The sequence below is a fragment of the Biomphalaria glabrata genome, chromosome 3 (assembly GCF_947242115.1).
Source record: "Biomphalaria glabrata chromosome 3, xgBioGlab47.1, whole genome shotgun sequence".
NCBI classification, from domain to species: Eukaryota; Metazoa; Mollusca; class Gastropoda; family Planorbidae; genus Biomphalaria; species Biomphalaria glabrata.
This window is the reverse complement of record NC_074713.1, coordinates 36,100,833-36,120,965: the sequence shown is the minus strand read 5'-3', so window position 1 is coordinate 36,120,965 and position 20,133 is coordinate 36,100,833. Positions and strand designations below refer to the sequence as shown.

General features: G+C 38.0%; 1 protein-coding gene across 1 annotated transcript in view; it reads left to right on the top strand.

Annotated features, from left to right (window-relative positions):
• Positions 1 to 20,133, top strand: part of LOC129925296 (calpain-B-like) — a 90,565-nt gene that overhangs the window by 41,468 nt on the left and 28,964 nt on the right. Inside the window, exons 9-10 of the mRNA XM_056024823.1 lie at positions 9,403 to 9,569; positions 9,883 to 10,046. Coding sequence (XP_055880798.1) covers positions 9,403 to 9,569; positions 9,883 to 10,046 — 331 coding nt within the window. The remainder of the gene's footprint in view (positions 1 to 9,402; positions 9,570 to 9,882; positions 10,047 to 20,133) is intronic.

Genomic DNA, 20,133 nt, shown 5'->3' with positions numbered 1-20,133 from the left:
AGGACTAGATTCCGCAAACTAATAATGATGCAGTATTTACAATTTACTTGAATGTTTCACAATTAATCACATGTGCCCATATACGCAGAACGATGAATGGAGTGAAGGGTAATGTATAACCTGTTCCTGTTGCGACTTCACGTTTTTTAAGTTTGTCTGCTGTGGTGTTCGCGATGCGGAAAAAAATATGTAGATTCTAAAATTCTAGAACAAAATATCTGTTCCACTTAATTTATTAACATAGCTCTAGATCTATTATAATATTATTACCAACGCATTCACAAAGGCTATAGATCCATCAATTGTATTACATTTTTATATTTAGACCTAGAGATCTATAGATCTAAATATATTAATAAAGATATGTAAGTTAACTCTTTCTCTTATAATTGACTATACCAAGGTCGAGAAAGAGAAATCTATGCGGCGTTAGCAAATAGCATTACACAAAAACGAACCTGGTTTTTCTAAATTCTGATACTTGGTGTGTAATAGTAAACAGCACTTACCTAAATAAATCGTAAAAGAAATCAAGTACCTATATTTATTGTAGTATATATAGGTCTGTGGTTTTATATTATATAACTTTCGTAACTTCTTTTATAGAAAACTTTTGTAATCTCTTTTACTAAAAAAATGAGCTATTCGCGTCTGACGCATATACAATTTTTATGTGCAGCATTATAGCCCATTGATACAATTGCACTGTGTATAAGCTTTTTTTTTTTTTTGAAAGTATATTGCATATTAACCAATGACCTAAATTCAGCTAAATCAATCACTGGTTTTCCTGGCTACCTCAAGCAAACCATTCCATGCTCTAAAACCACTACGGAAGAAGGAGCATTTGTACAAATTTGTCCTAGCATATGGATCGAGGAGTGTGCCTTTATCTTTGTGTCTTTTTGAGTATTTTATTAAATCTTGTTTTTGTATTTGAAGATTGTGGTTTAGTGTTTTATGTATAATTGCTACTTTACTTTAGAATCTTCTATGCTGAAGGCTTTCTAAATTTAGTGATATTACTAAAGGTGTTACTCTAGTCGAATATTCGTTTGTTATGAATCTCTGTGCTCTATTTTGAATAAGTTCCAGTTTTTTAATGTTTTCTTGAGTTGAGGGGGTCCCAAACAGAGGATGCATATTCTATTATTGGCCTAACCAAGGATAAATAACATTTTAATTTTATGTTCTTTTTTTTATTTATAGAAATTTCTTTTAATAAACCCTAATGCGAAAGGGGAAAAGACGCTGTTAGTTTAGTTTGAAATGTCTGTCCGTCCGTCCGTCCCGTTTAGATCTCGTAAACTAGAAAAAATAGTGAAAATCCGACATCACAATATTTTAGACCATTCAAAGTTCTGATGCAACGGATACTTTTTTCTTCTCTGAAAGCGAAAAATCTAATTTTTTAAATCACTTATGCAAGCATTTTTTTTTCATAAAATTACACCACTTTTACAACTATTAACTATTAAACACTCAAACACTTGAGGCTCTTTATTAGATGAGACTACCGTTTTCCATATTTTTAACACATTTATGCAAAAGGTTGTAGATTTGTTGTCTTCTTCTTCTTCTAGCCAGCTTTTTTGCTGCTGAGCTGTGAGCTCTTTTGCAGACTGTGCCAAGGAAAAAAAAGTGTGCTATTCTCTTCAGTTGTTCAGCACTGCCGTACAGTTGGGCTGTAGTGGAAGTAGGGTCTGCCTAAGGTGGGTTAGGGAGGGACATTCAAAGAGGATATGGTTTACGGTTTCAAAGGGGTGGGCGCAGTGTCTGCAAAGGGGGAGTTGTGTGGAGTTTATTTTGTTCAGGTGGTAATTTAAAAGTGGTGAGTGTCCTGTTCTTAGTTGGAAAATTGTAGATTGTTCTTTGCGGGGGAGGAAGTTAATACTGTCAAGTTTGTTAGGCGTAGTCATTTCTTTGTACATGGCTCTGCCTGTGTTTCCTGATGCCCATTGGTTGAGCCACTCCTCTTTGTGATTGTTGACTAACATTGACCTTAGGGTGAGGTAGTTAACAGGTGTATCTAGTTGTTCCATAGATGAACCTGCCTTTGATAGCTTATCTGCCTTTTCATTTTTTTTGTCATAAATTTTTGTTTTTATATTTTTATTGTTAGTAACTTCTGTTATATTTACACAAGAACAAATGATTACTATTTTTTTAAAGAGAAAAGTCTATTTAGTATGCATTATAAATTAGACATAATTTAATACGAATAGTAATCTTGTAAACTTCATTTTCTTATCCTTTTTTTTAGGATTTGAATAAGAGCTTGAATCTTTTCACAACAATTAGATCAATTATAAGACATCAATTAGGCCGGGAAGGCGCGGTGGCTGAGCGGTGCCGGGTTCGAATCCTGGTGAAGACTGGGATTTTCAACTTCGGAATCTTTGGGCACCTCTGAGTCCACCCAGCTCTAATGGGTACCTGACATTAGTTGGGGAAAAGTAAAGGAGGTTGGTCGTTGTGCTGGCTACATGACACCCTCGTTAACCGTAGGCCACAAAAAAAGAGGGACTTTACATCATCTGCCCTACTATAGACCACAGGGTCTGAAAGGTGAACTAGTTAGGCCAGATTCACATCTAACTTTACATTCACTTTCACCTATCCTTTGATCTGCTGGACCGTTGGGGCATACACAAGATCTGTCAACCTTCATTCTCCATTCTTATCTCTCATTTGTCTTTGATATAATTTCATTTGGATGTTCTTTTGAAAATATTGAAGCCTGCCTGGGTGGACCACTTCGGGGGCCGATTTTGAGTTTGTGTTTCCACACAAACTGTCTTTGTAACCTTGTTTTTTTATAGTTTCATCAATATTGGGATTCCATGACAGTTTTTCATTTATAGTAACACCTAAGTATTTTTCGTTTTTAGTCTGTGTTACTGGTTTTCCATGAATAAGCTAAGTGGAATTTATTTGTTTTAGTTTTTTTGTTAATCTTAATAACTGACATTTTTTCTGGGAGAAAGACATGCTCCAATTTGATTCCCATTTCTTTAATTCATCTTATTCTCTTTGTAAAATGTATGTATCTTGTGTTGTTTTTATTAGCGACCCCGAAAGGGGAAAGACACTATTAGTTTTGTGTGGCCGTCTGTCCATCTGACCGTCTGTCCGTCCGTCCCTTTTAGATATCCAAAACTAGAAGAGAAAATGAAAATCGGACACCATGATATTTTAGATCAATTAAAGTTCTGATGCAACGGCTACTTTTTTCTTTTCCGAAAGTGAACCATCTAATTTTTTAAATTATATATGCAAGCAGATTTTTCAAAAAAGTACACCACTTTTCAATGAAAAACAGGGGAAGTAAGTCTTATTAAAAAGTTCACAAGCTTCTTCATTAATAAATCAAGCTTCATTCATAGATTCGTGCATTCGTAAAAAAAAAATGCATCTAAGGTCACGATTGAAAAAGCACTAATGGATCATTATAAAATAGATTTTCCATTTATTAACTAACTCATGAATAGAATACTGATTGAAATGTTGGTTTCAATTGTAAGTTAAAAAAACTATTTTTATACCGCGCAGTTTTGACATATCGTAATTAGGCTATACACTTGACATCAATCTAAATAGAGGCCAGACATAGATCTTGATTTAGATTTAATTGTATTTGAACAAAATTTACATTTATAATCCATTAAGAAAATAGTTTATCTTCTAACAGCTTAGGGGTGCAGATTTATTTATTATGTAAGCAGTAGTATCACATCAAGAAGTGAATCTGATGCGAACAGCATTAGTGCACTATAACCCAGTAGTAGGCATACTAATGCTGATCATAATATTGACCTTTATCTAGCAGATCTAGATTCTATTTATAGATTTCTATATCTAGTCTTGTTTCTAGTTTAGATTAGGCTATAGATTTAGATCTGGATCTTTATCTACAGTCTATTTAGTCTAGATCTAAACATAGTATGAGATGGCTGCCTGGTCGCGCGGTTTGCGCGCTTGGCTGTCATTTGGATTTATCGATGGTCCCGGGTTCAAACCATGCGAGCTCCCATCCCCCGTCGTCCTGAGGAAGGTTTGGACAAGAATGTAAACTATCTTCAACTCTGAAGGAACATCCGAAACATGTTAAACATTTTACAAACATTTCTAGACCTAGTCTAGATTTTAGATCAAGATCTAGATTCTTGATCGATATCTAGAAAGTTCTAAATCTTATGAGTCTAGATCCAGACCTAAACTAGATCGATATCATAACTAGTCAAGAAATCTAGATCTTGTCTAGATCTAGATTCTACATATATTTTATATTCTTGATCTAGTTTAGACCTATTAAGTAAATAGTCTAGGAGTCTAGAGCAATTATGATCAGGATTAGTAGGCCTACTAGTGGTTAATAGTGCATTAGCCTATGCTGTTCGCATGGGAAACCTGTTAAGTTGTGCAGGCTCATTTTTTTAAATTTCTTACTACGTCTATTCCAATATATTAATCGAAATTGTTGGGAAGAAGTAGGTATCTTGGAGCAGTGGCGTCATGGGGGGGAAGGGCTAGGGTGCGGTCCGCACTGGTCGACACTATTTTTGGGGGACAACCAAGTTGGGAAAATTATTACTTGGCAAAGTAGAAACATTGAAAAAGATAATAATAAAATCTCGAGATATATCTTGGAGCAGTGGCGTCACAAGTGAAGGGGTGTGAGGGTTACGGTCCTAACCAGTCGCTACCATTTTGGGGGTGACAACCAAGTTGGAAAAATTATAACTTGGCAAAAGCGGAAAGGGTTTGAACCAGGGACCATCTATAAATCAGAACGACAGTCCTGCGAGCAAACTGCACGACCAGGCAGGGTTATACCCTCCTCGCCGCCATCCTCCGTAGTCCAGCAAACATCCAAAACATGTAAAACAGAAAAAAAGAAACATTTTTTTTAAAGAGGCAAATGAATCTTTGAAACATTATTACTTTTAACAATCAAATTAAATATCGTCTTGGATATTCCTTGCAAATAGGTGGATCCGACAGGGATTCAACTCCAACGGAGGCCGCCTCTGAGTTTGTGTGATAACACAAACTCTCTTTGTCATCTTGTTGTTCTATATATTATGCAATCGTTTGCAAATAATCTGCAATTTGGTATATCATTTATGTAAATTAAAAATAGTAGTGGGCCTAAGACTGTTCCTTGAGGTGCATCTGAGTTTATTGTTATTGGTGTTGATTTAGAACCATTTATTATAATACAGTTTTTTTCTCTCCCTATCAGAAACTGATGCAATGGACCATCAAGGCCAAAATTAGTTTTTTTTTTAAATGAACTATGGTGATGAACTTTGTCAAAAGCTTTGGAAAAATCTAGTAAGATAGCATCTATTTGCTAACTATTATCTAAACCTTTTGAAAAATTATCAATTAGTCCATTAGTTGTGTTTCACATGGTCAATATTTCCTAAAGCCATGTTGGTATGAAGTAAGGACACGTTTGTGTTACTTCTATTTGGTATTCCTACATGTTTTGTGTTCTAGGATTATAGGATGCTTGTAAATGATACTGCTCTGTAGTTTCCTGGGTCAGATTTGTCTCCTTTTTTTAAAAGGGGGGGGGGTGACATTAGCTTCTTTTCAGTCCCTTGGTATTCTGCCCTGGTTAACAGATGCCTGAAAAAGTATTTAAACACTGGCGCTAGCTCATGGCTTAGTTTTTTGAGTATTCATATTGAGTATGTCATTTGTCTGGCTGGCTGGCTACGTCACTACTTTTTACTGTCACTAAATACAATGCACAATATATTTATTAACAAAATTAGCATACTCTCTAAACTAAACTAGGTCACTACATAGCTAAAGCTCTGAATCCATACCACACAGATTTTAGCGCCCCTCCAAAGGGGAATAGACGCTATTATTAGTTTTGTATGTCTAATGTTTGTCAGTCAGTTCGTCCCGTTTAGATCTCGTAAACTAGACGAGATATGGAAAATCCAACATCATAATATGTTAGACCTTTCTAAATTCTGATGAAACGCTACTTTTTCTTTTATGAAAGCGAACATTTAAACTTTTAAAATCAACTAAGCAAGTAGTTTTTCATAAAAAGACACCATTTTTACATCTATTCACTATTATTATTAGCAAACACGGGAGACTTTTTAGGAAGGAGGATGACAATCTACCTTATTCTAAAAACATTTACGCAATTGGTATTATATTTTTGTCAATTTTTTTTTCATAATTGAATTAGGGTTACTACGTTAAGTAATCTCTGTCCTACAAACTACCTATGTTTACAAAAAAATGTTTACTTTCATATTTTAAAGAGAAGAAATCTATTTAGCATGCATACATGTGGAATTCAATTTATATGTATATATATATATATGTGATGAGCACATTTCATATTTCCTATGGACCCGGAGGTGACTATGAAGTCCAATCCTCGCTTTAAAATCCGGCCGCCTACGTGGCATGGGTTGGTTTGGTCATTTCTTCTCTCAGCTTTCTATTGGTTCGGAGCTCTTTCACCCTGGCCACTCTTCTTGCTTCAACGAGACTCGCAGCTTCACGCCATGAGGAGCGATCGAGAGCTAGTGAATGTCGATATCGCACTCCTTGAAGGAGCTCTTGAGAGTGTCTTTATAGTGCTTGTATTGACCTCCCTGTGAGCGCTTTCCTGCACACAACACTTCATGTTGGACAGCTTTAAGATTTCTGTGTCTGGTATGTGGTCGAAGTGGCAGTGAGAGCTGGGCAACTTACATGCGTCAAAAAACACAGATTAAATAGTTCCCACCTACGCTGCCTGCGACGCATAATGTGCATCTCCTGGAGGGATCATGTCACCAACCAGGATGTTTTGAAACGAGCCAATATACACAACATCTATGCTATTCTTCAACAGAGAAGACTTCGATGGCTCAGTCATGTCACTCGCATGCTAGATGGAAGAATCCCTAAAGGCATCATATAGGATGAGATTACAAAGAGGGAGTCAGACCCAAGGGCCGCCCAAGACTAACCTACAGAGATGTCTGCAAGTGAGACTTGAGAGCCACGGGCATCGACCAAAGTATGTGGGAGGAGATAGCCCAAGACCGGACAACATGGAGATAGACTGCTGGTACGAACTTCGCCGAGTGCAAAAGAAACGAAGCTGCATCAGCCAAGAGAAAAAAAAAGAAAGCTGCCCTGTCTGCTAGCCCTTGGACAGATGCATATACATGCACGAACTGTAGCAGACTCTGCAGCTCCAGAATTGGCTTGATCAGTCACTCCAGATTTTGCCCCATCTCAAGACGTAACCAAAGTCAGTAACTCATTTGGGCGCATCCATCGTCTTCAGAGACAGAAGGAGCCATATATGAGGTCGGACCAAAGCACCTTATGAACACTCCTTAGACAGCTTAAGTCCATTCTTTGATGTTTCTTCCCAACGCTTTCTCTGTCTTCCTCTTCATCTTCTTCCTTGTACGTTTCCCTGAGGGAAGGTCTTTGCGAGCACTGAGAACCTTGTGATGTGGCCATAGAGTTTACGTTTTTTGACAGTGGTTAGCAGGGCATCGTGTGGTCAAATTGCCGTACTATTCATGTTTTTAATCTGTTCCTTCGCGACGCAGTCTTTGTAAGTGACACCTAGGATTTAACTATATCTTCATAACCATCAGTTCATTAAATACATATGAATATTAACAGTGCACTAATAATAGCATTAATAAATCTCCGTATCCTGTGATATTAAGTCATTATTCGAACAATATAACTGTAACGCTAACACATTTGACACGAGCAAGTATCTACTTTAAAAAAAATCTTTTTGTAATTATTGATAGTTTGTAGTTCATAGTTTCTAATATTCTTTCTTATAATATTGAAACCTGCCTTTTTACCTGCCTGAGCGGACCTTTTCGGAGGCCGATTTCGAGTTAGTATTTCCAGTTTGTTTTAAACGCTATAAATAATAAAATAAGAAAACATATTGTCGATTTTTGCCCAAGATTTAAAAAGAGAAACTCCAATTCACTTGCCATACTTACTGAAATATTGTGGAGAAAATTTTTGGATTTACATTCGTTATTTCAGAACAACACTGTTAAATATGAAGGAAGCTTTTCTTTTCAGTTCCAAATTTGTCTTAGTACCTGTAAAATAACTGTACAACAACTCAAGAAAACATTAAGAAACTGGAACAGACACAAAATAGAGCAGTGAAATTTATAACAAACGAATATTCAAAACTTGATTAGAGAGATACCTTTAGTAAAGTCACTAAATTTAGAAAGCCTTTAGGACAGAAGACTTAAAGTAAAGTAGCAATTATAAATAAAACACTGAACCATAATCTTTAAATACAAAAAAAAAACTAATAAAATACTCAGACACAAAGATAAAGGCACATTCCTCGTTCCATATGCTAGAATAACATATCTATCTGAGCGTGTTACATAAGGTACGTGTGGTCCAGAGGTGTTAGTAGATGTAGTTTGTAGTTTAGGCTTTACAACGCCTAATGTAGTTGGTTATCTTGGACTCCAGGTTATGTGGTTCTGGCTGTTCTGAGATGTCATCTAGAAAGTCGTTGGTGTTGTCAAATCTGTTTGCATCTCAGTAGACACCCTAATTTTTTCAATGTTTTTTCTGTAGAACTGATCCCACTTCTGTGTCCTAGGTACTTGAATGTGTTTGGTCACTGTTCTTGAATTGATCTCACAAGCTTACTGACTTCGATTACTTGTTTTTTGTTACTACGAGTCCAACACATTCAAAGGATACAAAAATAAAATTTAATACACTTGAAAAACAATGATATACTAGGTAACAGTTATAGAGAATTCAAACGATGTTTATTTACAAAATGGGGGTGATCGTCATATCTGTAAATCCGTTAGTTTTAACTATCATTTCCTTCAACATGCTTCTTGCTTCTAGCTCAAGCTATCTTCTCATGTACCCCTATTCTGCAACGTCTGCCTGCTAACGTCAATACTTTTTAATGTCACTAAATAGGCTACAATGAACAATATTTATTTACAAATTAATATACTCTCTAAGCTAAACTAGGTCACTACGTCTGACAGCATTTTAAGTAACTGTACAATACAATTAACAAGACAAGTGTTTATAAACGAAGACATACTTGGAACTGCATTTATTAGATAACAAAAGTGGTGTTGCTTTATAGCACTAGTGTTCAAATGCACATGAATATCAATATGTTATAGCACCCATCTATTGAGCGATTGGAGAAAATTAATATGAAGGAAAACTTTTACTCTTATAGATTGCAGTGTTGTTTCTGTAAATTAGGTTGATCACATTATTATTTTTAATACATTCTTAGCACACCTTAAGCACTGTGCACACATAACTTTACTATAAAGAATTATTAGCAAATCTTTTTACACAAAACTTTACTTTGAATTCCATTAGGATGTCTTTCCAAGATTTTACTGCCAACTTTCAAAAACTTGAAATCTGTAACTTAAGTCCAGACTGCCTAGATAAAGATTTGTCTAACAGGAAGAAATGGGAATGCTACAAGGAACATGGTGCCTGGATAAATAGAGTCAATGCTGGTGGCTGCCTACAATATTCAGGCAAGTCAACATAAATGGTTCAATGTGCTTGTATGTAGATCTACTAATTATAAAAAATGAAATGAGAATGTATGTATTCCTACGTCTACACCAATGTTAGTGAAAATCTACACCATTGTTTAATTGATTGTATTAAGCAACATAATATCTTAAAGACATACTAATTCTTAATATGTCATGCCATTTTCAATTCAGAAAAGACCAAGGAAATATTTTAAACATTATTATATCATAAATCATTATATCATAAATAGACTTTGTTGTACTGCTAACTAAAAATGAATTGTTCAAAACTGGAAGTTTTTTTTTTTAGATACTTTTTGGACCAACCCTCAGTTCCGTATGACATTGACTGATGTTGATGATGATGATAATGATGGTATGTGCACAGCCATTGTGGCTGTTTTACAGAAGGACAGGCGTAAGAAACGTAGGGAAGGGTTGGATCTACTGACCATTGGTTTCAACATCTTTAAGGTAAAGATTGTAATAGACATTTATAAATTTTGGCTCTGTATGTAGAGAGAAATCATATATGGATAAAATATATTATGTATAGACAGTGGAAATAGTAATGCCATTGTCCTTAATTTAGAAAATTAATGGTTAGAGCAGTTTCAAATGACTATGCAAAATAAGATGTAACCTACATATTTTATCTCATCTGATACAGACAATGCCTTTGTCTGCCAGAGATCCATTTAAGCTTTTTTGTTGTCTTCTGCACCTGTCTTCGGCAAGGATCTTTCTTTCGGCCTAAAATGTTTGTCTTATGGACTTTGTGAGAGCGCTAAGTCTCTCTTTCAGAGACCATCTGCTGCCATTCATATTTACTCCATGCCAGTAAGTACAAATACCACCTATATTGATCCTTATAGCGCTTCCAGAGGCACCTCTGTTATGCCCTCCTTTAAGCTTGCCTTTGGCATATATATGTCCCCAATGTAGGATGAGTGTGAGAAAAAGAACAGCTGTCGAATAATAAGTAATGCTTCTATGCTATCCACACCGGCATCCAGAATGCTGCCCTGGGGCACACCCGTTTCCTGGTCATGAGTGTCAGAAGTGGAGTTGCCCACTCGAACCTGAAATTTTCGGTTTTTCAGGAATTCCCCCACAAAGCGGGGAAGGTGTCCCTTAAGCCCCATAAGCTCCAGGTCACGGAGAATGCCATGTTTTCAGGTTGTGTCATAGGCCTTTTCTGTATCGAAGAATACAGCTACTAGATGTTCTCTTCTGAGTAATGCATTTCTAATATAAGCTTCCAACCTTACCAGGTGGTCAGTGTGACAGGTTGGGGAAAGTGACGTGTGTTTGGCGCGTTTAATGTCTAGGGGATGATTATTTTTAAAGCTATCACACACCAACTCGTCAGCATATAAATCGGGAGCAGGCACGCAACGAGACAAGCTATGAAAGAAAGATACAAAGTTAAAATGAAGAATATTTATTTACATAAATATTTACATAAAATAATAAAAAGGGGGAGGGTTTGCATCTATCTCTAGTGAATACTATGTCTAATCATCACTCTTGCACTTAATAAGAGAGTATGTCACTTTGTCTTCTGAACTTAGCTGGTTGTCCTGTTGATGTCGCAGCTGGTTGTGTCCTGGCTTGAGGTTCTTCAGCTGGAGGTGGCGCTCTAGCGGGTAGAGGGACGCCGGTGATTCAGTTCTTGTGAAGTCTCGATCCAAAGTTCTGATATCTGTAGTGGGCACAGTAGTGCGGGTGGCTGGCTACCGTAGGCACAGGTGGTACTGCGGGCAGAGCGGATCTGCTGTGGGCAGCGTAGTGAACAGGATATGTTCAGTGAGTTGCAGAGGGTTTGGCGTAACTATGACGTCTCGCACAGATCTGAGTCTATAGGGACGTCGCACCTAATAAGTTGACAGGTGGGCTGTCGAATAAGCGGGCAAGGCCGAAAGCGCCAAGTAGTAGAGTTGAGTAGATCCACGTAGGCAGTAGAGGCTACTCAATAGCAAGTGGGCAAGTGATCCGATAAATAGGCAAGTGCAGTGCTGAATAGCACTAAGCACAAAGGCAATAGGTGATTCTCGATAGCAAATAGGCAGACACCTGAGGGAGGCTGCGGATAAATAAAGACAAGTTAGGACATGTCTCTCATGCATCTTATCGATGCCCTCGACTGAGGTGCATTCGTCAGATTGTAAAATTGCTTTAGAGCACAATAGGGAGATGATGACAAATGGGATTGGGAAAATAGATGGCTGATAATAGCAATATACAAATATACATAAAAGGGGAAATAATAATATAAAATGCACATATAAGGGGAAATAATAATCTCAAATAAACAACACAAGTTGGAAGAGAGAAAGGAGGGGGGAAATGTGCGATGGTCAGCGACCATGACGGTTTGTTTACACACGAACGTCGGTCGAGAACAATTGAGCGCGCTTGAATGGAGAGGGTGTCCGTTCAAGGGGCGCAACTTTCGTTAGAGTAAAATGAGTAAAGGGGAGATAATTCGTATATCTTCTCTAAGCGCAGTATTAGTGTGCTTAGTAAAATTATCACGGTTGTCAGCCGAGATAAAGGAAATAAAATAAGATGTACAAATATATACATGGTTGCATCGACGATCAATTGAGCAACGTAGCATTAATAGATTAATGCAATACATAAATAAATACCTATGTCATGTTTATGTTTTCTACTTACGACAGTGAGAAATACACAATGCACTAATTAATGTAAATAAAATAATAAAATACACATGATAATCTCCAGTGAGAAATATGCACAAAGTAACTAAGATGGAACTTGTGATTAAGTTCGGCTTACCACCAGGTATTCCTCTAGGATTAAGAATGTAAGTAGTCCAGACTCGATTGAAAGCGATAGAGAAATAAGCGAGTCTGGTTGATTTAATCTACCTTATATATAGGCCTGGAAAATATGGGCGGAAACAGGAAATGTCCTAGGCTAAGAATTATCTTACACGTGGGTGAATTAGACTTGAGATGGGAGTCGCACCTTGGAGAGTCGAGAGGCGTTTTGACTCGAGTAATCTCCTAGATCAAAGAGAGACGTGGGAGAAGGGGGGGGAGAGTGACTTGCATTCCACACAAGGTGGTGTCAACTGCGTCAGACATCCGGCCGGTACGATCAAAGAGAATGTATTTATCTTTACCCCGGTCAAGGGAAGATAAGTGAAAAGACGCGGCCTAGCTATCTCCAATGTGGTCATCTAAGTCTGGCCTAGAGAGGAAAAGGTGGTGCTGGTGAAGAATTTGGGGGTAGGATGGGGAAATAATTAAAATAAAATAAATAAATAAAGAATAATAATAATTAATGCTGTGATAAGTATGAGTGACTCTGACAGCAAGCTTTTGACTTGTCACAGTCAGTTGTTGTCCCCCCCTGCCGGAATCCGCACTGGTAGTTTGAAATCACTTTATTCCTCTCCAGGTACCAGACCAGCCTACTGTTAATCATTCTTTCCATGGTTTTGCAGATGCAGCTTGTTAGTGCTATTGGTCGATAGTTAGCTGGGTCAGAGCCGTCTCTTCCCGGTTTAGGTATAGGTATAACTGTGGCTTTCCTAAAGCTGTTTGGGAAAGCACCTGTTTGCCACACACAGTTATAGACCCCTAGCAGGACTGCCAATGAGGGTTCGGGAAGGTGCTTGAGGAACTGGTGGTGGATTTCATCTTCTCCAGGTGCTGTGTCATGTGACTTGTCCAGCGAGTCCCTCAGTTTCTCAAGCGAGAACGGTTTGTTGTAGTCTTCATTGTTCTCTGACCTGAAATCAATGGGGAGTCTTTCCTCCCTGGTTTTGACTTTTTAGAACTCTGGCGTGTAGTGTGCAGTGGATGACTTTTCTGCTATTGAGGATTTAAGGCAGTCAGCTATTTCTCTGGGGGACGTGACAGTTCGTCCTTGGTTTTTCAAATGCCCTATCGCATTTGATTCTTTCCCTTTGATTCGCCTTACTGCCTTCCAAACCACTCTAGCAGAAGTTTTGGCATCCAGACTGCCGACAAAACTTCTCCAGGAATTCCTTTTGGCTGACCGTATGGCTTGCCTAGCCTTTGCTCTAGCTATCCTGAATAGCTTTAGGTTTTCCTTGGAAGGATTCTTTATAAATGCAGCCAGTCGTTTTTTCCTATCGCCAATAACACTTTTGCAAGCTGTATCAAACCATGGTTTGCTAGGCCGTTTTGGATTTGCAGAGGTTAGGGGGACAACTTTCCGGGCAATGTCAAGTAGGTTGGTAGCAAAAATGTCAGATGGGTTCTGTTCATCGAGGATATTTTCTGTGATATCTTTATGGAATTGTTCCCAATCGGCCTTGTTCAGTTTCCACCGCTGAGGTCATCCCAATGAGGAGAGATTGTTAGTAATGATGATTGGGAAGTGATCACTTCCCCGTAGATCATTGCTAACTGACCATTTAAAGTCGTCCAGAACAAACCAGTAATACAATCACCAATAGACATAATGAGGAAACAGGCTTTATATGATAATTACGTGTACTCAAACCTTGCAACCTCCTCCGAATACCGCTAACTCAGGCCACTTCCATTAGGTGAGAGATCATTCTCAAAGCTCAAGTTCATCAAAAACTATCTCAGGAGCACAATGACGCAAGAAAGGCTTACCATGGCTTTAATGTCAGTGAAGTCACAAATACTAGAAAGTATCGATGTAGATAATGCTATAGATTTCTTTGCTGCACATAATGCACGACGTGAAGCGATATCAATTGAGATTTGTCACTTGTGCATCATTTAACTAATAAACAACGGTATTATTCATTAAAAGAGTCTTAATGATTATTTTTTTTTAAGTTTACTGATATACTGAGCCAATTCGATTTTGGGCTTATATATTTTTGCGTACATTATCTCATGTCATATGTCGAATGTCAAAATGCAAGGGGCCCCTAAAGAGGTCAATCCTCCCGGGCCCCCAAATCCCTAGTTATACCCTTGCAATTATACAACATATATATGTTGGATGCGAGACGAGAGGCTAAGTACGCTTGAACTTGACTTGGCTTGGCTACCCATGAATGGGTTCGTCACCCGACTCGAGTAGAGTTGTGTTTACTGAGCGCGTAAAGACAGCACGGAAAAACCTTCTCCCAGATATCCACTCCCCCCACTGGTCCACAAATGAGATAATACCATAGCGCTCTGAGCAGGCTATAAGCATGAAAGTATCGCTATATAAAAGCTTAGAATAAGATATATATACTCTACTTAACATCCATGTGGTGAAATAGTTACTATTTGTTTATGTTTGTGTAACGTCATGAGAATGTGTTCACAGCATTGATTTAGTGTTTAACTGTCCAAGTCTCATTTGTCAGTTCATAAGTCGTTCTAGTTTAATAAAGCCTTATTTTAGGTTACTCTTCAGTGTTTCTTTAAATTTTCAATACTATGGATCTATGTGTCTCATGTATCTTATTAGGATTTTCATTCAACACTATTCTCAGTCTGTAAGTAAAAATAGTAATAAAAATGGAGCGCCTATTTAAACCAAAGAAGCTAGACATAGAGCCCAGCTCGCCATCGGTTGCCGAGAAGTGGCTGCACTGGCATAGAACATTTGAATCCTTTCTGCACGAGAGGGGAATAGCTACAAGCATGACGACCCCTTATAATTCATCAGTCAATGGGCAAATTGAACGACTAAACAAAACTCTATGAAACGCTGTTACTCTAGCACTGAAAGACGTCGACCTCCCAATCTCAAGATGGGAGCTAGTCTTGAACCAGGCCCTACATTCGATTAAATCATTACTATCTACTGCAACAGGCGAAACTCCACACGATAGTTTTCCGGTTCAACCGGAAATCCTCCTTTGGGATATTTATTCCCACTTGGCTATCTAGCCCAGGTCGAGTGTTGCTGAGAAGAGAGAACCGAACTTTGAAGTATGATCCTCTCACGGAAGAAGTTGGATTACTGATGTGTAACCCCCAATATGCCGTCATACGGTTGCCCAGCGGTAAAGAGGAGACGATCTCTCTAAGACATTTGGCTCTCTCCCAGTCTCCATCCACAACAACAATTGAACCTTCGTTCTTCGCTCAGGGTGAGGATAATGAATGTCCTCCAGAAGATCAAAACACCGAAGTAACAGTCAACACCCCTACGGTGATACAAGAAAAGGAAAGAACCCCTGGAAGGCTCTGAGGACCTCCGAGCGCTTCCTCTTCAAAATACACAGAACCATCATACCAGACTGGACGCTCATGAACTTACTCGTGACTCGCTAACTTGTAGAACAGGGTAGTCAACCCCGTTACAACTTAAGAGAGAGAACTAGACGGAACTATAGGGTCTTGTAAATGTAAGTTTAATGGTGTATGGTTGCAAAATGCGAATGTCGTGTAATACTGAGTTCTTGCTTCCTGGCCTACTAGGATGTTGTCAGGGTTTTTTTCTGTTCACTTAACTAGGGGTAGATAGACTTGTATTGAATTACCGGATTCTTTCCCTTGCTTACAGTATAAAGCAAGAACCAAAAGGTAATAGCATATAAACTACGAACATTGAATAAAAGTTATTCAACTAAACAAAAGTTGTCAAATATGAACAATATTTAATAGTACGTAATTGCAAATTAGTAACATATTTACATGTACATCAATATCATTGATGTTAGCATTCCATTAATATTTATTCAAATATCACACCAATAACACACCTTCCGCACTCACCTCCATCTCGGCGCCCTACAGAACATCAACCTCATCCGCTTCCAACTACGATAGCTAACGATACGGCTCCAAGGGCGGAAAGGCGACACTTTTCTATAGCCCCAAGCCTAACACCCTGAAACTAAAAGAAAACCAAGATCTAGCGATGCCGCTACAACAAAGAACTTTTCAATAGCGACATCCGTACCGAAAGATTAGCCTACTTAATAAAACTATGTACTTACGTATCCTTACAACGGGGAAACAGAAAACCAGCTACCCAGCTAGTAAAAGACGCTCTCTCTCTCTAGCAAGAATTAACGATGACGTAAACACACACATACACAATATTCTAGACAACAAAACGCACCTAATATAAACTACTTCCTATACGATAAAACACAAATATGAAACACAAAAAAAACTTCACACGCGCACGACAGATGTCATCGCAACTCTTATTATGCGTAATTCTTTTTGTCGGAGAACATGTCCCGAAAAACTCATGAGACGCTGTTTCACAACCATACTAAGGGGTCGACTCCCAGTTCGGCATAGGATTTCCTTGATTTAGACCCAATCTCTATAACTGACTCCTAAAATCTGTCTTAGCCATCATTGTTGAGCCACATTTTGTGCTTTTCAATTTCGGCAGATGACTAGTCACTCCACTTTATTAATGGAGCCCAGCCACTGGTAGAAACGTGTAACCTCTCTTGACTACGCTCTTGGAATTTGGTGACTGTAGTTTGCTTTAGATTTTATATCGAAAAGGGAAGTTTTATCGTGAAAAATCATTTGTTGGGGGGGGGGATAAACTAAAAAATCTCTGGTGACTGTAAATTGCCTTATAATAATATTGAAGAGAGAAGTTTTCAAACTCAAAACTCTATGTAGGGGATTTTAATCTCAAAACCATCTGGAGGTTTTTTAAACTGACAAAAAAACACCTCTGGTTGAGGGTAATTTTTACTCAAAACCACCCTTGGTTTGGCTACGCTCATAGAATTTTTATTGTGTAACTTGCTTATTTTTTTATTTTGAAGAGGTATTTTTCAGCATTAAACCCCTCTGAAAAAAGGGGGGTTTACTCAAAATCCCCTTTGGCTACGCAAATAGCATTATGAGTGTGTAATTTGATATTTTATAAATTGAAGAGGTATTTTTTTGCTTTTCAAACCCCGATGAAGGGGGGTTTAAACTCAAAACCCCTTTGGCTACGCTCATAGCAATTTGAGTGTGTAATTTTCTTTTTTTAATATTGATAAGGTATTTTTTAAAGCTTTAAACCCCGCTGGTGGGAGTTTAAACTCAAAACCTCCTTTGGCTACGCTTATATCATTTTTAGTGCGTAATTTGCTCTTTTTTATATTGAAGAGGTATTTTTTTAGCTGCAAACCCTCTGGAGGGGGGGGGGGGGGTTAAACACAAAAAAAACTCTTGGCAATGCTCATAGAAACTGGTGACTGATGAATGGTAAGTCTTATATTGAAGAGCGAGTTTTATCTTCCTTAGCTATGCTCTTGGAATATGGAGATTGTCGTTCGCATTATTTTTTTTTGTTTTAGTTTTATAGAAGAGGGGGATTAAACTGCAAACTCCCTTGGTAAGGGGTTTTAAACTCAAGACCCCCTTGGTTGCGCTGGGGCAAGTAATGGCTTAGTATTAAAATCTCACATAAAATAAATTAAAGCAAAAAATCAGTCACTAAATTCCGATCCCACCTGCTGGGGGATTTCATTTGGGAGGGGGGGAGGTTGAACCCCAACCCCCCTGGCTACGCCCATGGGTGAAATAGTTATTATTTGTTTATGTTTGTTGTGTAACGTCGTGAGAATGTGTTCACAACATTTAGTGTGCTACTGTCCAAGTCTCTTTCGTCAGTTCATGTGTCGTTCTAGTTTAATAAAGCCTTGTTTTAGGAATATAGGTTACTCTTCCATTATTGATGTCGTAGCTCAATGATCTGAAAATGTATGGCTCAACTGCCTCTCGCGCTACAATTGATAGTTTCTCACGTCTTGACTCATACCAACTTTATCTTCTTGACGATACATAGTTAATATACAAGGTTTCAAGCCACACTGACACTGCCCTAAAACAATAATATTGTAACAAACGATAAAGTCTAATTCTAACAATTAAACAATATCCTCTACAATTGCAACAATCCAAAATATTGAGATAAAAGTATAATGAACTTACCCACTAAAAGTGGAGAGATGACAAGCATTTATAACAACATCTCATATTAGACTAAACAGTACTTTAAATCAATACATGGCCTCCTCTTACACCAAACAGTAATTAAGTCAATACATGGCATCTTACTCCAAACAGTACTTAAGTCAATACATGGCCTCCTCTTACACCAATCAGTACTTAAGTCAATACATAGCATCTTACTCCAAACAGTACTTAAGTAAATACATGGCCTCTTACTCCAAACAATACTTAAGTCAATACATAGCCTCCTCTTACTCCAAACAATACTTAAGTCAATACATGGCCTCTTCTTACTCCAAACAGTACTTAAGTCAATAAATGGCCTCCTCTTACACCAAACAGTACTTAAGTCAATAAATGGCCTCCTCTTACACCAAACAGTACTTAAGTCAATACATAGCCTCTTACTCCAAACAGTACTTAAGTCAATACATGGCCTCCTCTTACACCAAACAGTACTTAAGTCAATACATGGCCTCTTACTCCAAACAGTACTTAAGTCAATACATGGCCTCCTCTTACACCAAACAGTACTTAAGTCAATACATGGCCTCCTCTTACTCCAAACAGTACTTAAGTCAATACATGGCCTCCTCTTACTCCAAACAATACTTAAGTCAATGCATGGCCTCCTCTTACACCAAACAGTACTTAAGTTAATACATGGCCTCTTCTTACTCCAAACAGTACTTAAGTCAAAACATGGCCTCCTTTTACTCCAAACAGTACTTAAGTCAATAAATGGCCTCCTCTTACACCAAACAGTACTTAAGTCAATAAATGTCCTCCTCTTACACCAAACAGTACTTAAGTCAATACATAGCCTCTTACTCCAAACAGTACTTAAGTCAATACATGGCCTCCTCTTACACCAAACAGTACTTAAGTCAATACATGGCCTCCTCTTACACCAAACAGTACTTAAGTCAATACATGGCCTCCTCTTACACCAAACAGTACTTAAGTCAATACATGGCCTCCTCTTACACCAAACAGTACTTAAGTCAATACATGGCCTCCTCTTACTCCAAACAGTACGTAAGTCAATACATGGCCTCCTCTTACTCCAAACAATACTTAAGTCAATGCATGGCCTCCTCTTACACCAAACAGTACTTAGATTAATACATGGCCTCTTCTTACTCCAAACAGTACTTAAGTCAAAACATGGCCTCCTTTTACTCCAAACAGTACTTAAGTCAATACATGGCCTCCTCTTACTCCAAACAGTACTTAAGTCAATAAATGGCCTCCTCTTACACCAAACAGTACTTAAGTCAATGCATGGCCTCTTCTTACACCAAACAGTACTTAGATTAATACATGGCCTCTTCTTACTCCAAACAGTACTTAAGTCAAAACATGGCCTCCTTTTACTCCAAACAGTACTTAAGTCAATACATGGCCTCCTCTTACTCCAAACAGTACTTAAGTCAATACATGGCCTCCTCTTACTCCAAACAATACTTAAGTCAATGCATGGCCTCCTCTTACACCAAACAGTACTTAGATTAATACATGGCCTCTTCTTACTCCAAACAGTACTTAAGTCAAAACATGGCCTCCTTTTACTCCAAACAGTACTTAAGTCAATACATGGCCTCCTCTTACTCCAAACAGTACTTAAGTCAATAAATGGCCTCCTCTTACACCAAACA